Source organism: Heptranchias perlo, chromosome 2 (assembly GCF_035084215.1).
Source record: "Heptranchias perlo isolate sHepPer1 chromosome 2, sHepPer1.hap1, whole genome shotgun sequence".
NCBI classification, from domain to species: domain Eukaryota; kingdom Metazoa; phylum Chordata; class Chondrichthyes; order Hexanchiformes; family Hexanchidae; genus Heptranchias; species Heptranchias perlo.
In genome coordinates, this window is record NC_090326.1 from 139,663,294 (window position 1) to 139,680,040 (window position 16,747).

At 43.2% G+C, this 16,747-nt stretch overlaps 1 protein-coding gene across 1 annotated transcript in view; it reads left to right on the forward strand.

Annotated features, from left to right (window-relative positions):
* The first annotated feature begins 725 nt into the window (after positions 1–725).
* The window catches only part of ccny (cyclin Y), a 251,570-nt gene continuing 235,548 nt past the window's right edge, over positions 726–16,747 (forward strand). The window contains exon 1 of the mRNA XM_068007745.1: positions 726–1,106. Within this exon, the coding sequence (XP_067863846.1) occupies positions 956–1,106 (151 nt within the window). The 5' untranslated portion in view covers positions 726–955. The remainder of the gene's footprint in view (positions 1,107–16,747) is intronic.

A 16,747-nucleotide genomic window follows, 5' to 3' on the forward strand; every position in this document is an offset into this window, starting at 1 on the left:
CCCTCTGCCCACAAGTGGAATCGCTGCAGCGTTGCTTTGCGTGCAACCCCCACCCCTCCTCACTTTGTGGTGGACACCGCAGGGAGTGGAGTGTGTACTCGACACGGGTAATAATATTTAATTTTCTAAGTTTCCTTCGTTTTATGGTTTAGATTAGTTGTGCCTCTTTTAAAAAGAGCGGGGTGGTGTATGGGAGGTGGGGTGGGGGTCACTTTTGTTTTGTTTTATGATACTGGGGCAGCCCAGTGTCTACTTCGATTGGTTCAATTGAAGGCAAGTCAGTCCTGCCGTGTGGGTGCAGGATGTATCTCCTGGGTGGTTGCAGTGTATCAGTTTGTATTCACCGGCAAATCGCTACCCTTGAACCGGAACTCGATGAGCGGATTGGATACACTGCGCTGCTGTGGCCGTGTGTTGGTTGTCGGATCACAACTGATGGGAAGCTCCACCTGAACATCGTCGGGGTTTTTATTTATTTATTTATTTATTCATTCCCTCCCTCCCTCGGAGGGAGGACGTTTCACCGTGAAGAGATTGACTTCTATTAGTGTTCATTTAAAAAAAAAATTTTTAAATTGATGACTTAAGATGTCCAAATGATGAAGGAGAGGAGGGAGCGGGAGATCAGCTCCTGAGCTTTTGGGCAGAGCTCCGGTCCGCCAGTCTCGGGAGAGGGAGGATCGAGGACTGTGTGTGGGGGGGGGTGGTGGTGGGTGAGGGGGAAACCTCGCCGGTTTCTCTCAGATGGCTGTGCAGTGCTAGCTCCGGCCGGATGAGGGTGTATCTCTGATCGGACACTGATTTAATTTTTATATATTTTTTTGTGTGTGTGTGGGGGGTGTGTGTGTGTGTTTGTGGAAAATCCCACTTGCCTTTTGGCTCGGCCTGAATCCGACTCTTAATTCAAAAGAAGCTCAAGGGAAAAACCCTCCGAGAGAGAGAGAGAGAGAGAAGGATGGGGAATACCACTTCATGCTGCGTCTCGTCCAGCCCCAAACTGCGGAGGAACCACGCTCGCCTGGAGACCTACCGCACCGACACCGACATCAGCCGGGAGGACACGGGCTGTAACCTGCAGCACATCAGCGACAGGGAGGCGGTGGACGGTACGTTTCGATGCTGCTGTTTTCCCCCCCTCTCCCTCTCCCTCTACCCTCAGTCCGGGGCCTGGCTCCTTCCTTCACTCTCATTGATCTGTATGAAGTGGCCTGAGCCGAACATGTCTGCGGCTGGGTGGTGGGGGCGGTCGGTCTGTACCCTTTGGGTGGTCAAGATGCAATGTTTAAATAAGAGTTTCGGAGCCTTGTAAGGCATCGTGGTCCTCTCACCTATAGGTTGCAATGTGCCAACAGAAGTCTGCTATGTTTGTTTATTAATCTTTACCTTTCTGCTGCTAATAATCAGCAGCTTGGTCTTGTGTTGCTCGGTGTGAGTCTGAGGTGAGAAAACCAAAGAGCTTTCGCCATCCTTTTAAATGCAGATTAAAACCATATCCCGTATAAATTGTTGATCTCTCGCTGTCCGATCTGATTTTTTTTAAAAAAATGGACGAAAGCAAACATCCAAATGAGAGCAGATCAGCTGGTTTTATACAAGCACCCCCGCGTTTACCAGTTTTAAATACATTTTTTTTATCACTTTACATTTTATAGGCACTGCGGGAATTTTGTATAATCGAGGAATTGCCCCCGCGGGTCGGGTTCACTCTCTGGGTGGACGCGCGTATTGCAACTGGTGAGAAGTGCGAGCCTGCCCCCGGGGTCCAGGGGGTGGCAATGGACCGAATCGCGACTGGCAGTGGAACTGGGTTTGTTGATACATGAGCGAAATAGCTCCCCGTTGTTACAATTGTTCGACTCAAACCCCCCCCCCCCCCCCCCGGATAAATCTAGATTCTGACCCTACACGGGAAGATATTGATTAAGTTACACTGTAACATTTTTGTGAAACATCCACTGGGAGCCCTGTGACTGGGGTTTGGTACTTTAGGAATGTTCTGCTTGGTTTGATGTGTGTTTATCCACTCAACCGTATTGATCTCTGGCATGGACGGACCTCTCTGCTCCAAGGGTCTGGAGCTTCGCGCTGTTATGATGGAGAGAAATCATAATTGCCCATGTTGTTGACGTCAGCTGAGTTACCACATCAACATGTGCTTAAAAAACATATTATCTCAATTTCTAGCATGCTTTACCATTTAATGCTTTCTGGTTTATGCAGATACAGCAGTACTTAGTTGATTACTGTGATTAGGGAGATGGATATGTGCACGTGTACTAAATATATATGCAGTCTACACAGGAGTACACCTCACCTTAAGATTTATTTTGTTAGTTTAGCTCAGCTTGTGGCATTCGCCTCTGAGTCAGTCAGAAAGTTGTGGATTTGAGCACATAATGTAGGCTAACATTTCAATACAGGACTCCTGTCGAAAGAAGAATTTGGCCATGTGTCTTTTGCTTTACAAGTTATTTTTACATATTCAATTTTTTTGGTCATAGGACAGTTGCATAAGTATATATGTCCACATTCTTTTCACTAACCTGATCCATAAATAGAGTACTTTATTCTCTTCTGACTGTAAGCACTTTACATACCATTTTGCAGATGAGATGTTAAACCAAAATCCCGTCTGCCTGTCCTGGTGGATGTATAAGATCAAATAGCTTTGCTCAAAGATGAGTAGGGAGTATGATCGTTCCTAGACACTGGGACTGGCCAGATGGACTGTAATAGTCTTCTAGTCTTGTCTACTCCCATGTTCATATGCCCAGGCCAACATTCCTTCCTCAACCAAAGGTAAAAGCTAGTTGTAATCTTGCAATTCATTGGATTTGAAGTGCTTTGACACGTCCTGCGTTAAATAGAAAAAAAAAAGCAATAACTTGTTTTTATGTAGTGCCTTTCATGACCTCCTGACATCGTCGGACACGTCACAGAATTACTTTAACAGTTGTGCTGGCAATGTGACAGACAATTTCTACACAGTAAGGTTAAACTGTTTTTGGTAGTGGCGGCTGAGGGATAAATGTTGGCCAGCGCACCTGGACAACTCCCTGTTCTTCTTTGAAAAGTGTACATCTGAAGAGGCGGTAGGAGCCTCGCTTTAACATCTCATCTCTGACATTGATGCATTCCCTCACTACTACATTGGAGTGTTGGCCGAGATTATATGCTGAAGTCTCTGGAGTGGGGCTTGAACCCAGAACTTTCTGACTCGGAGGCAAGAGTGCTGCCGACTGCACCAAGTTGATAAGGCGCTATATAAATACAGGTTCTTTACTACAGATTAGAAGAAAAATTAAACTAATCCACAATAACGACTCTGTACTAAAAAGCGTTAAAGTCTCAATGGCCATTTAACACAGCAACAACTTGCACTTGTATATGCCCTTAATGTAGCAAAAGATCATCAAGGTAATTCACAGGAGGGGTGGAGGTGGTGGACACTGACAAGGAGAAGAGTTAGGATTGATAGCTGAAACTGTGGTTAAAAGAGGCTTTTAAAGTGAGGGGACGTATCAGTGTGGAATGGTTTCGGTTGAGAATTCCAGAGTGCAGGGCAGAGTACATAACCTTCATTGATATCACAATTACCTGAACAGATTTGGGCTGCAGTGAAGAGAAAGAAATCATAGAAAGTTATGGCACAGAAGGAGGCCATTCGACCCATCGTGTCCGTGCCGTCTGAAAAAGGGCTATCCAGCTTAATCCTACTTTCCAACACTTGGTCCATAGCCCTGTAGGTTACGGCACTTCAACTGCATATCCAAGTACTTTTTAATTGAGCTGAGGGCCTTTATCACACTTTCAGGCAGTGAGTTCCAGACCCCCAACTCCCTCTGGGTGAAAAAAATTCTCCTCCGCTCTCCTCTAATCCTCCTATTAATTCCTTTAAATCTCTGATTCCTCTGCTAAGGGAAATAGGTCCTCCCTATCCACTCTAACTTGGCCCCTCATAATTTTATACACCTCAATTAAATCTCCCCTCAGCCTCCTTTGTTCCAAAGAAAACAACCCCAGCCTATCCAATCTTTTTTCACAGCTAAAATCCTCCAGCCCTGGCAACATCCTCATAAATTTCCGCTGTACCCAACTAATGTTTTATATAGTTCTAGCATAACCTCCCTGCTCTTATTTTCTGTGCCTTGGCTAATAAAAGAAAGTATCCCGTATGCCTTCTTAACCACCTTATCTACTTGTCCTGCTACCTTCAGGGATCTGTGGACATGCACTCCAAGGTCCCTCTCTTCCTCTACGCCTCTCGGTATCCTTCCATTTATTGTGTATTCCCTTGCCTTGTTTGCCCTTCCCAAATGCATTACCTCACACGTCTCTGGATTGTATTCCATTTGCCACTTTTCTGCCCACCTGACCAGCACACTGATATCTTCCTGCAGTCCACAGCTTTCCTCCTCATTATCAACTACACAGCTAATTTTTGTATCATTTGCAAACTTCTTGATCATGCCCTCTACATTCAAGTCCAAATCATCAATATTTACACAAAAAGCAAGGGACCGAGTACTGAGCCCTGCGGCACCCCACTGGAAACAGCCTTCCAGTCACAAAAACACCCATCGACCATTACCCTTTGCTTCCTGTTGCTGGGCCAATTTTGGATCCAACTTGCCACTTTCCCTTGGACCCCCATGGCTTTTACTTTTTTGACCAGTCTGCCATGTGTGACCTTGTCAAAAGCCTTGCTAAAATCCATATAGACTATATCAAACGTGTTACCCTCCTTGTTACCTCCTCAAAAAATTCAATCAAGTTAGTCACTACTTTCCCTTAACAAATCCATGCTGATCTGATTAACCTGTGCCTTTCTAAATGACTATTTATTCTGCCCCTCAGAATTAATTCCAATAATTTGCCCACTACCGAGGTTAGACTGACTGGCCTATAATTACTCGGTCTATCCCTTTATCCTTTTTAAACAATGGTACAACATTAGCAGTCCTCCAATCCTCCGGCACCATGCCGGTAGCCAGGGAGGATTGGTCAGAGCCTCTGCTATTTCCTCCCTTGTTTCTCTTAACAGCCTGGGATACATTTCATCAAGAAATCTACCATATGCTGCTTGTTCGCACCAAGGAAAAAAATGTTTAGCAAATACTTAAAAGGCAATTCTTAAGTAGGTCAGCTCTGCCTATGCATTAGCATAAGTCAGGAAAAAAAATCCCAAATTTATACAGTGGTGTTTTAAAAATTTCTTTCCTGGTCACATGAACAGAAACCTTAGACTGTGGCTTGAAGATGCTTGGCCTGGTATAATTCCCTTGCAAAACTTTAAGTGGAGATGAAGATTTAAAATAAAAGGGATGACTCGACTTACTGACTGGCAGTCATAATAAATAGCACCCTTTTTTTTTGCAGTTTCATTCTTTAGCAAAAGCAGATATATATATATATCAGAACTTAGTTTTGCCCCCAGATTACATTTAGACACAAGCTGCAGTAATTCTCTGTTCAGCCCTCATTTTCACTCCCTCAATTCCAAGGGATGCAGACTTTGAGCGTATCGGCTGCCCAACTGGCTTAGCCAACTGTTGCCACATCAAGCTGTACCCGGCCTCGTTCTCCTCTGCCAAAACCACCTATTACATTAGGATCATCCTGGAGAGCAAATACACCTCTGGCTTCTTTTCTGCACTCCTGACCCTCTCCTTACATGCTTCCATGCTTCCCCTTCCACCCACACCTCTAACAAGAAGTGGGAGGAGGTTATAGATTTTTTTTTTGTCACCAAGAGACCATCCGTTTGCCCACCTCTGTTGCTGCACCCTCCTTTCCCACCAAGCCAAGCTTCCCTAATGACCTCCCTGCTCTTGCACTGAACCCCGTCTCTCTCTAATTTCTCTCCAGTTTCCCCATATGCCACCTTCAAGCTTATCTTATCCATGACACCCACCTCCTCCTCTCTTGATCCCATTTCCACTAAACTGCTGACTACCCAACTTCTCTTCCTGGCTCCCATGCTAGCTGGCTTTTAAATGGTTCCCTTTCCTCAGGCCCTGTCTCCCTCCCATTCAGAACTGCCATCATCACCCCTCTTCAAATAAAAACCACCGTTGACCCTTCTGTCCTTTCAAACTACCACTCTATCTCCAACCTGCCTTTCCTCACCCAAGTCCTTGAATATATTGTTGCCTCCCATGCCTGTGGCCATCATATCTACAGTTACCTGTTTGAATCCCTCCAATCAGGTTTCCACCCTTCCCACTGCAATAAAACAGCACTAACCAAAGTCATGAATGACATTCTGTACCTTCCATGATACAGTCAATCACACCTCAACCATCCTTCTTCAACACCTCGATACTATTGTCCAGCTTGGTGGAACTGCCACTCTTAGCTATCCATTCACAACCAGAGCATCTCGACCAATAGCTTTTCTTCCCAACACTGTACCACCACCATTGGAGTACCTCAAGGGTCCATCATTGGCGTCCTTCTACTTCTCATCTACATGCTGTCACTTGGCAACATCATCTACTGACTTGAGGTTAGTTTCCATATGTACACTTATGACACCAGTCTACCTCTCCACCATCACCTCTTTCGACCCCTCCACTGCCTCTATGTTGTCAGACCAGTTGTGCAACATCCAGTGTTTGGTGAACTGCCATTTCCTTCAGCTCAATATTGGGAAGATCAATGTCATTACCTTTTGCCCCACAACAAACTCCATGCCCTCACCACTGACTCCATCTCCCGCCGTGGTCCCTTATCAGGCTGAACCAGACTGTTCAGAACATTGGTGTCCTATTCCTTCCCAAACTGAGCTTCCACCACATATTGTCTCCATCACGAAGACTGCCTACTTCCACCTCTGTAACTTCCCCTGCCTCTCAAATCAGCTGCAGAAACCTTCATCCATGTCTTTTTCACCTGCAGACTCGACTATTCCAGTGCTCTCCTGCTAACTTCCATCATGCACCCTCCATAACTATCAACTCATCCAAAACTCTGCTGTCCATCTCCTATCCAGCAATAAGTCTCGCTCTCCCATCACCCTATCCTCCCTGACTACATTGGATTCCTATATCCCAGCACCTCAATTTAAAATGTTCATTCTCGTGTTTAAATCCCTCGCCATCTCTGTAACCTCCTTGAGAGCTACCACACTACTATGCTTTGAATTTTCTGTTCGTCTGGCTTTGGCTTCTTGTACCTATCCTACTCTCTTCATTCTACCATTGGTGGCCATGCCTTCAGCTGACCAGGCCCCAAGCTCTTGAATTGCCTTCCTAAACCCCTCTGCTCTCTGACTGCCTCTCCTCCTTTAAGACTCTCCATAAATCTACCTCTATGACTAAGTTTTTGGACACTTCCCTTGATCATTCCTTCTTTGGATTGTCTTTTTTTTGCCTTAGGCCTCTGTGAAGCGCTTTGGAAAGTTTTCCTACATTAAAGGCTCTGTACAAATGCAAGTTGTTAGTAATAAATGAATTTGAGTATTTTTCATCTGTGGCATTAATTTTTGAAAATGATAGGTAGGCCTTATCAAAGAGGCTGATGCACCTTTATTAAAATGAAAGTAATATCGAACTTTTTCCCTACTTAGGAAAATTAAACTGATAATCAATATTAATCTGAGAAGCTAATACAGTTCAGTAACAATTCCTATAAATTTTAAATATTTGCACTTTCTGCAACGCAAAACATATTGACAGTATGAATGCTGAATGTAAGGGAGGAGAGAAGGTAGATTTACTTCCCATTTCCTTGTGAATGGAGATATGCTTGCACATTAAAAACAACTCACTTTGAATGTCACTATTAAGAAGATCATAAATGTACAGAATTTTCCCTCGCTTGATTATGTAAAAATTTGTCTGGAAGGGGATCTGCAGCAGATAAACTGGCAAGTTGGCTTTTTCCCCAATGACTTTAGAACTCAAAAGGGCTTCATGAATAATTAAGCTCATTTAGAAAATGAGTACTCACTTCCTGTTAAAGGGGCGCTGTTTTCATTGGGGGGAAAAAAAGCATTTGGCAGACTTTTTTGGCTTGTGGAAGAAGAACCCAAAGAGTCACATGATATTTACATCATTATGTCATGCGCAAGTCTAAGATCATGTGTTTGATGAGATTTATTTCATTGTTTTTGTAAAGAAAGTTTGCCAAACACTTTAAGACATGCTTTTAAGTGTGAGCAATTCAATACTTTTATTCATGCAAGAATCATAGTGGAAATATTACTAGTTCTATAGTGATTTGAAAACAAAGGCTGAATATACCTGGTTTTTATTACTTTAATGGAAGTGTTTAATGGTAGAACAGTTCTTCTAATTTACTACAGTTTGGTAAATTTTGCAAGTGGAGTAAGACACCAGTTTCACTTTAGACCAGGTTGCAGTACCTTTTTGATACATTCCACCTGTGGTGCTTAATTTGTTTCTGGCATTCAGTATCCATTACTGAATTCAGCCAGTGTGTGTTCTCTCCTTCACACTATTTCCTCCCCTCCCCATGCAGCCACTTATACTGTTACTGACCCTTCTGATTTATGATTGCTATCAAAGGGCTTTAGATTCCTGGGGCATTGGGACCGGTTCTGGGGGAGGCGAGACCTGTACAATCCCGACGGGTTGTACCTCAACAGGGCCGGGACCAATATCCTTGTGGGGAGGTTTGCTAGTGCTGTTGGGGAGGGTTTAAACTAGCTTGGCAGAGGGATGGGAACCAGAGTGTAGATTCAGATGGGACAGAATCAGAACTGGAGATAGAATGCAGAAAATTAGTAAGTGACTTAGGATGGCAGAGGAAACAAAGGTTAGAAAACAAACAGCAAGGGAGTTTGACAGAGCTTAAAGGTATATACCACAATGCAAGGAGTATAGTGAATAAGGCAGATGAGCTGAGGGCACAGATAGAAAGGCAATACGATATCTTAGCTCAACGTTCCTGGTTACAGGGTTTTCAGATGAGATAGAGAAGGGGATAAAAAAGGAGGGGTGGGGTGGCAATTTTGGTTAAAGAAACAATTGCAGTTGTGAGGAGGGATGATATGTTAGAAGGATCATCAAATGAGGCCATATGGGTTGAGCTGAGGAACAGAAAAGGGGCAGTCACACTATTGGGAGTGTGCTATAGACCCCCAAACAGTCAGAGGGAGATAGAAGAGCAAATATGTAGGCAAATTTCTGAGAAGTTCAAAAACAGTAGGGCGGTCATAGGGGATTTCAATTACCCTAATATTAACTGGGACACAAACAGTGTGAAGGATATAGAGGGCGCAAAATTCTTAAATAGCATTCAGGAGAACTTTTTTAGTCAGTACGTAGCAAGCCCAACAAGAGAGGGGGCAGTTCTGGATTTAGTTTTAGGAAATGAGGCTGGGCGGGTGGAAGGAGTATCAGTGGGAGAGCATTTTGGTGGTAGTGATCATAATTCAGTTAGTTTTAGCATAGTTATGGAAAAGGACAAAGATAGAACAGGAGTAAAAATTCTCATTTGGGGAAAGGCAAATTTTACTAAGCTAAGAAGTGATTTAGCAAAAGTGGACTGGAGACAGCTACTTGAAGGTAAATCAATGTCCGAGCAGTGGGAGGCATTCAACGGGGAGATTCAAGGGGTGCAGAGTAAACATGTTCCCACAAAGAAAAAGGGTGGGGCTGCCAAATCTAGAGCCCTCTGGATGTCAAGGAGCATACAGGGTAAGATAAGGCAGAAAAAGAAAGCTTTCTCAGACACCGAGAACTCAATACTACAGAAAGCCTAGAGGAGTATAAAAAGTGCAGGGGTGAAATTAAAAAGGAAGTTAGGAAAGTGAAGAGAGGGCATTAAAAAATATTGGCAAGTAAAATCAAGGAAAACCCAAAGATGTTTTATAAATACATTAAGAGCAAGAGGATAACTAAGGAAAGAGTAGGGCCTATTAGAGACCAAAAATGTAACTTATGCGTGGAGGTGGAAGACATTGGTATGGTTCTTAATGAATACTTTGCGTCTGTCCTCACAAAAGAGAGGGACGATGCAGACGTTGTAGTTGAGAAGGAGTGTGAAATATTGGATGGGATAAACATAGTGAGAGAGGAAGTATTAAGGGGATTAGCATCTTTAAAAGAAGATAAATCACGAGGGCTGGATGAAATGTATCCCAGGCTGTTAAAAGAAGCAAGGGACGGAATAGCGGAGGCTCTGAGCATCATTTTCCAATCCTCACTGGATACAGGCGTGGTGCCAGAGGATTGGAAGACTGCTCATGTTGTACCATTGTTTAAAAAGGAAGTGAGGGATAGACCGAGTAATTACAGGCCAGTCAGTTTAACCTCAGTGGTGAGCAAATTACTGGAATCAATTCTGAGGGACAGGATAAACCGTCACTTAGAAAGGCATGGGTTAATCAAGGACAGTCAGCATGGATTTGTTAAAGGAAGGTCGTGTCTGACTAACTTGATTGAATTTTTTGAGGAGGTAACAAGGAGGGACAATGAGGGTAGTGCATTTGATGTAGTCTACATGGATTTTAGCAAGGCTTTTGACAAGGTCCCACATGGCAGACCGGTCAAAAAAGTACAAGTCCATGGGATCCAAGGGAGAGTGGCAAGTTGGATCCAAAATTGGCTCAGCGGCAGGAAGCAAAGGGCAATGGTCGACGGGTGTTTTTGTGACTGGAAGGCTGTTTCCAAGGGATTCTGGAGGGCTCAGTACTAGGTCCCTTGCTTTTTGTGATTATATATTAATGATTTGGACTTAAATGTAGGGGGCATGATTAAGAAGTTTGCAGATGATACAAAAATTGGCCGAGTAGTTGTTAATGAGGAGGAAAGCTGTAGACTGCAGGAAGATATCAATGGACTGGTCAGGTGGGCAGAAAAGTGGCAAATGGAATTCAATCCGGAGAAGTGTGAGGTAATGCCTTTGGGAAGGACAAACAAGGCAACTGAGTACACAATAAATGGGAGGATACTGAGAGGTGTAGAGGAAGTGAGGGACCTTGGAGTGCATGTTCACAGATCCCTAAAGGTAGCAGGACAGGGAGATAAGGTGGTTCGGAAGGCATATGGAATACTTTCCTTTATTAGCTGAGGCATAAAATATAAGAGCTGGGAGGTTATGCTGGAACTGTATAAAACACTGGTTAGGCCACAGCTTGAGTACTGCGTACAGTTTGAGGTATACAAAATTATGAGGGGCCTAGATAGAGTGGATAGGAAGGACCTATTTCCCTTTAGTAGAGAGGTCAATAACCAGGGGGCATAGATTTAATGTGATCCGTAGAAGGATTAGAGGGGAGCTGAGGAAAAATGTTTTCACCCAGAGGGTGTTAGGGGTCTGGAACACACTGCCTGAAAGGGTGGTGGAGGCAGAAACATTCACGCCAGATAAGTGCCAGGCAATGACCATCTCCAACAAGAGAGAGTCTAACCACCTCCCCTTGACATTCAACGGCATTTCCATCGCCGAATCCCCACCATCAACATCCTGGGGGTCACCATTGCCCAGAAACTTAACTGGACCAGCCACATAAATACTGTGGCTACGAGAGCAGGTCAGAGGCTGTGTATTCTGCGTCGAGTGACTCACCTCCTGACTCCCCAAAGCCTTTCCACCATCTACAAGGCACAAGTCAGGAGTGTGATGGAATACTCTCCACTTGCCTGGATGAGTGCAGCTCCAACAACACTCAAGAAGCTCGACACCATCCAAGATAAAGCAGCCCGCTTGATTGGCACCCCATCCATCACCCTAAACATTCACTCCCTTCACCACCGGCGCACAGTGGCTGCAGTGTGTACCATCCACAGGATGCACTGCAGCAACTCGCCAAGGCTTCTTTGACAGCACCTCCCAAACCTGCGACCTCTAACCCTTAGAAGGACAAGAGCAGCAGGCACATGGGAACAACACCACCTGCACGTTCCCCACCAAGTCACACACCATCCCGACTTGGAAATATATCGTTGTTCCTTCATCGTCGCTGGGTCAAAATCCTGGAACTCCCTACCTAACAGCACTGTGGGAGAACCGTCACCACACGGACGGCAGCGGTTCAAGAAGGCTGCTCACCAGCACCTTCTCAAGGGCAATTAGGGATGGGCAATAAATGGCGGCATCGCCAGCGATGTCCACATCCCATGAACGAATAAATAAAAAAAACCATCAACTCATTTAAAAAGTACCTGGATGTGCACCCGAAGTGCCCTGACCTACAAGGCTACGGGCCAAGAGCTGGGAAGTGGGATTAGGCTGGGTGGCTCATTTTCGGCCGGCACGGACACGATGGGCCGAATGGCCTCGTGCCATAAATTTTCTATGATTCTCATCATATCAAATAATACCTGCAGCTCCTTTAAAAGCTATCATTTGAAGTGCACTTTCACCAGTAACTGCAGTGCCAACATAAGTACTAGTCTGTGAGGTATGATAATAACATCTATGTCAGATGTTTACTTTCCTTTAAACTCCCTTCCACATTTCCACTTGTGTCAGCGAAGTGCTACACAATCCGCCAAAAGGTGATTCAGAAGTCAAGCAACGTACAGAGTGTAATTTGATCTCATGATATCGTGAATTGTGTTATCTGGTAAAAAGCAGCCAGGTAGTAATAACTGATAATGTTCAGTGAACAAATGACTGCAAATATGTACAGGTAGAAGATATTTTTATTTTCAGTTACAATTTAATAGAAATCCTGCTTTGAAGGTAAACGCAAGAATGTGGGGTCAAGCTGTCAAATCTAACATTCCAGTTGAAGTTTCTAGCAACACTGTAGCCACCATTTGTGGGTGGATTAGGGTATTTCAGTGTGCTGACATAATCAGTATTAATGTAGGGTGATTTGGTACGGCTGGAGTAACATATTCTAACTGTGGATGTGTTCACTTTGTTATGTTTCTAAACTTCAGTTATGTGGAGAAGCTGGGGTTGTTCTCCTTAGAGCAGAGAAGGTTACTTAGAGCAGGGAAGGTTGAGGGGAGATTTGGTAGAGGTGTTCAAAATCATGAAGGGTTTTGATAGAGTAAATAAGGAGGAACTGTTTCCAGTGGCAGCATGCAGAGGACACCGATTTAAGACTAATTGGCAAAAGAGCCAGAGGCGACTTGAGGAAAACATTTTTTACACAGTGAGTTGTGATGATGTGGAATGCACTGTCTGAAATGGTGGTGGAAACAGATTCAATAATAATTTTCAAAAGGGTATTGGATAAATACTTGTAGGGGGATTAATTAGATAGCTCTTTCAAAGAGCCAGCACAGGCCTGATGGGCCTAATCTGTGCTGTATCATTCTATGATTCTACGATAAACAAGATGATTATTACTTAATTAAATGTATCTGTAGCTTAGTTTACAGACAAGTGTGGTGTGGCCCGAGCAGATATGTCGGGAGGTGGCTACAGGCTAAACTGTTCTTTGCTGTGCTTCCCAGGCAATCACCAGTGGGGCTCAAAAATTGTTTGTACAAATTGCTGACTTTTTAGCTGAGTTTGGCAGCCATAAATCTATTTAGCAGTGTTGTATCAGGCACTAACTTTTGTTGCAACCTTGGCTGCTCCTTTTGAAGTTCTGTTTCTTTATTAAGCCTATTCTGTTTCTGTCTCTGAGACTGAGCTGTAGAGTGTCTCAAGAGGAGGTTGTCTTTATTACAGAACAAGCTTTATTCGAGCACCTTGCCACAAATTTATCTTTTTGCAGAGAATGTTTAGAACTAGATTTCTGTATTACAACAGTGGTAAAAGTGTTTCTCCTCCCATCCCACTTCACCTTTAGCCCTTGATAGACTTGCTGCTTCTGTGTATCTGTAGTCAGCGACCCTGGCTGTGGAAAGTTGATCAGGGAGGTATTTTATCTCAATGCTGATTGTGTGACCTTGCTGTGTGCAAATTGGCTGCCATGTTTTCTACATTGCAACAGTGACTCTACTTCAAAAGTACTTAATTGGCTGTAAAGCGCTATGGGATGTCCTGAGGTCATGAAAGGCGCTATATAAATGCAAATCTTTTCTTTATTTTTCTGCTGCTTTTCATGCTCTCCACCAAAAGAATGGAAAGGAAAGTTATTAAGAGGCGGCCTTATTTCTGTTTCCATACAGCAAATGAAAGGGCCCTGTTAAAATAGAACTGCTGGTCATGTCTTTTGGTTCCACTTCATCTGGCAATTGTTGATAATCTACTTTTCTATTGATATTTGGCCACCAGCTTCTGTAGCCCAGGTCTCTTGTAGCAGCAGGCAGAAGAATGTTAAACCCGTTGGAGTTTCTTTAAACTGGTGGTAGGAGGGCTTACTTATCGCTTGGGCCATCTTGATTGTGGGCAGTTCCTCCTGGGGCCTGTAAAACTTGCTGCTGCATGGCATCAATGCACATTTGTGGCGATGTCATTCTGCAGTGTCCTAATATTATGACATCATCTCACATGCATGCTATTATTCTCACGAGTGGCATCATGATACAATGCCATGACATCACTACTCCATGTCTGCACGCTGGCCAAGATGGTGTGGCCAGTCTGTGCATGCATGGAATATGAGAGTGGTGAAGTTAGCTTGCTGTCAAAACCTGAGTTGCAGTATCAAAGCAGATAAAATGCGATGATTGATCCTGGGAGCTGACTTGTGTCCCATCATTCTGTGTTGCAACATTCCTGAGAGTTGCCCTCATTGAATGTAAGGATTGTAGCCCTCGACAAAAAAGTTAATGAGTTCCCGGAAGTAGATTGTATTGTCCCAGGAGTCACATTACTGGTACAATACAGTTTGTTACTTCACTGAATCATTCTCATATCATAGATTTTAATTTATTTTAGAATGGTGGTTCCATGGATAAGTATTGGCACGAGGTGTTGCTATGGTAATGTAGTGTACAAAGGAGGATGTGCTAATATAATCAGGGAAGTAATGTCATCACTGTTGTGGCTCGCATTACAGATCTGTTCTTGATTTTAATAAAAAATAAAGATCAGAAATATGAAACCCTGAATGAAGAGGTTTGGGTTTCAACTGATCGATTGTTGTGTGCATTGGGAACTTGCTGCGATGGTCAGTATAGCGCAGCGATGGTGGGAGTTTCACAGTAGACTATGGGAAATGAACCTAACTGAAGATTCCTTAAATTGGCCCCTGGAAGTTAAAATTTTTTCTTAGTCAAATTGTCATTAAAATTCTAATTGCTAATAGACTAAAGGCAAGCGGAATGAAACTGTTAGCTGGGAAGGTACTGTATTTAATCATAGCAGAAATGTTGCTAATGTTTGCCAATTACTTGGCTGTATATCTACTATGGTATTTCTCACATAAGTACGCCTTCATTTTTAGCCCTTCTATATCAAGAGATTTTGTTCTTTGAATGTCAAGCAACTGAAGTGAATTTTCTGATTATTTTCATTGTTTTTAAGAGTTCCCTCTAACTTTACAAGTTAACATCGGTAAGGTTAAGGCTGTACATCTCGAGTAGGTGGGCAGGCAACCCTATTCTGGGTTTCTACCGGTGCTGCTCTAAAACTGATCACTGGAGGTTGTGTGGGCAGCCTCACTCTGATATTCCCCCAGCCTTTCCTAACTTTCTGTGCATTCCTTTGGTGCCAGGGTTGAGAACAAAAGTTCATCATATACTATTGTAAACAATTTTACAACACCAAGTTATAGTCCAGCAATTTTATTTTAAATTCACAAGCTTTCGGAGGCTTCCTCCTTCCTCAGGTAAACGTGAGGAAGCCTCCGAAAGCTTGTGAATTTAAAATAAAATTGCTGGACTATAACTTGGTGTTGTAAAATTGTTTACAATTGTCAACCCCAGTCCATCACCGGCATCTCCACATCATCATATACTAGCCTGTGACCCATTGCTCTGTGGCATTGCAGGTTGGCACACTGCTCTAACTCAATTCTATAAATGTTTCATGGTTTGTTTTTAAGGAGAATGGCCTTTTGGGGAGTTTTGGGCAGTCCCTGATCCATCAGTAGCCTGTTCTGAAAACTCCGTTTCCACCTGGAACGGTTGCATTTATTTGTTAAATGCAAATGATCAAAATGCGAATTTTGTGGGGAATGTTTGCTTTTTATTTAAATCCATCTGGAAAATGTAATTTTCTTTTACACAGACACAGTGAAGCTTCCAATAAATGTAATTATTTTTACCAGACACAATGAAGTTTCTAGTAAGTTTTTTTTTTAGCAGCCGTAGTAAAGCAATTAGGTCGCCATGCATACCATTGCGCATCTCTTGGTTTCAAGCTTGGCAGAAGTGTGTCAGTATTTTTACCAGGAGGAGGAGGAGGATGATGATGATGATGATGCCCCTTTAAAAAGCTTGTGAAATGTTTTTATAGCAATCTGTTTAGGGATGGCCCCACTTCTAAAGTACCTGAAGCATCTAGAGATCACTGATTTGGGTAATTTTTTTATATAAGAAGTGGCCCTGTTAATCATTGGAGTCTGACTGTTTGTTTCCTTTCTAATTACTCTTTTGCTTGGTCTGTTGTGGTCAGCACTTGCCAGATAGAGGAGTTTGTGCTTGATTTTTTAGATGGAAACAAGACCTGGGTTGGAGCTTGGGAAACAACTGCTGCAGTGGTTTTGTTTATTTATAATATTAGGAATGATACTAAACAAACCTTTGATTTGTTATATTTTTTGCACATTCTATGAACTTAAACTCTGATAGCTGAACCAGCTCTTGGACTAAATATTAGGCTACTTTTTATATGGGGCTAAAGTCCAGGTGAAAACTGACAATTCAGCTGGCCAACAGCTGTTTTGCCTTTTATAAATGAGAATATTCCCTTTGACAGTTCATCA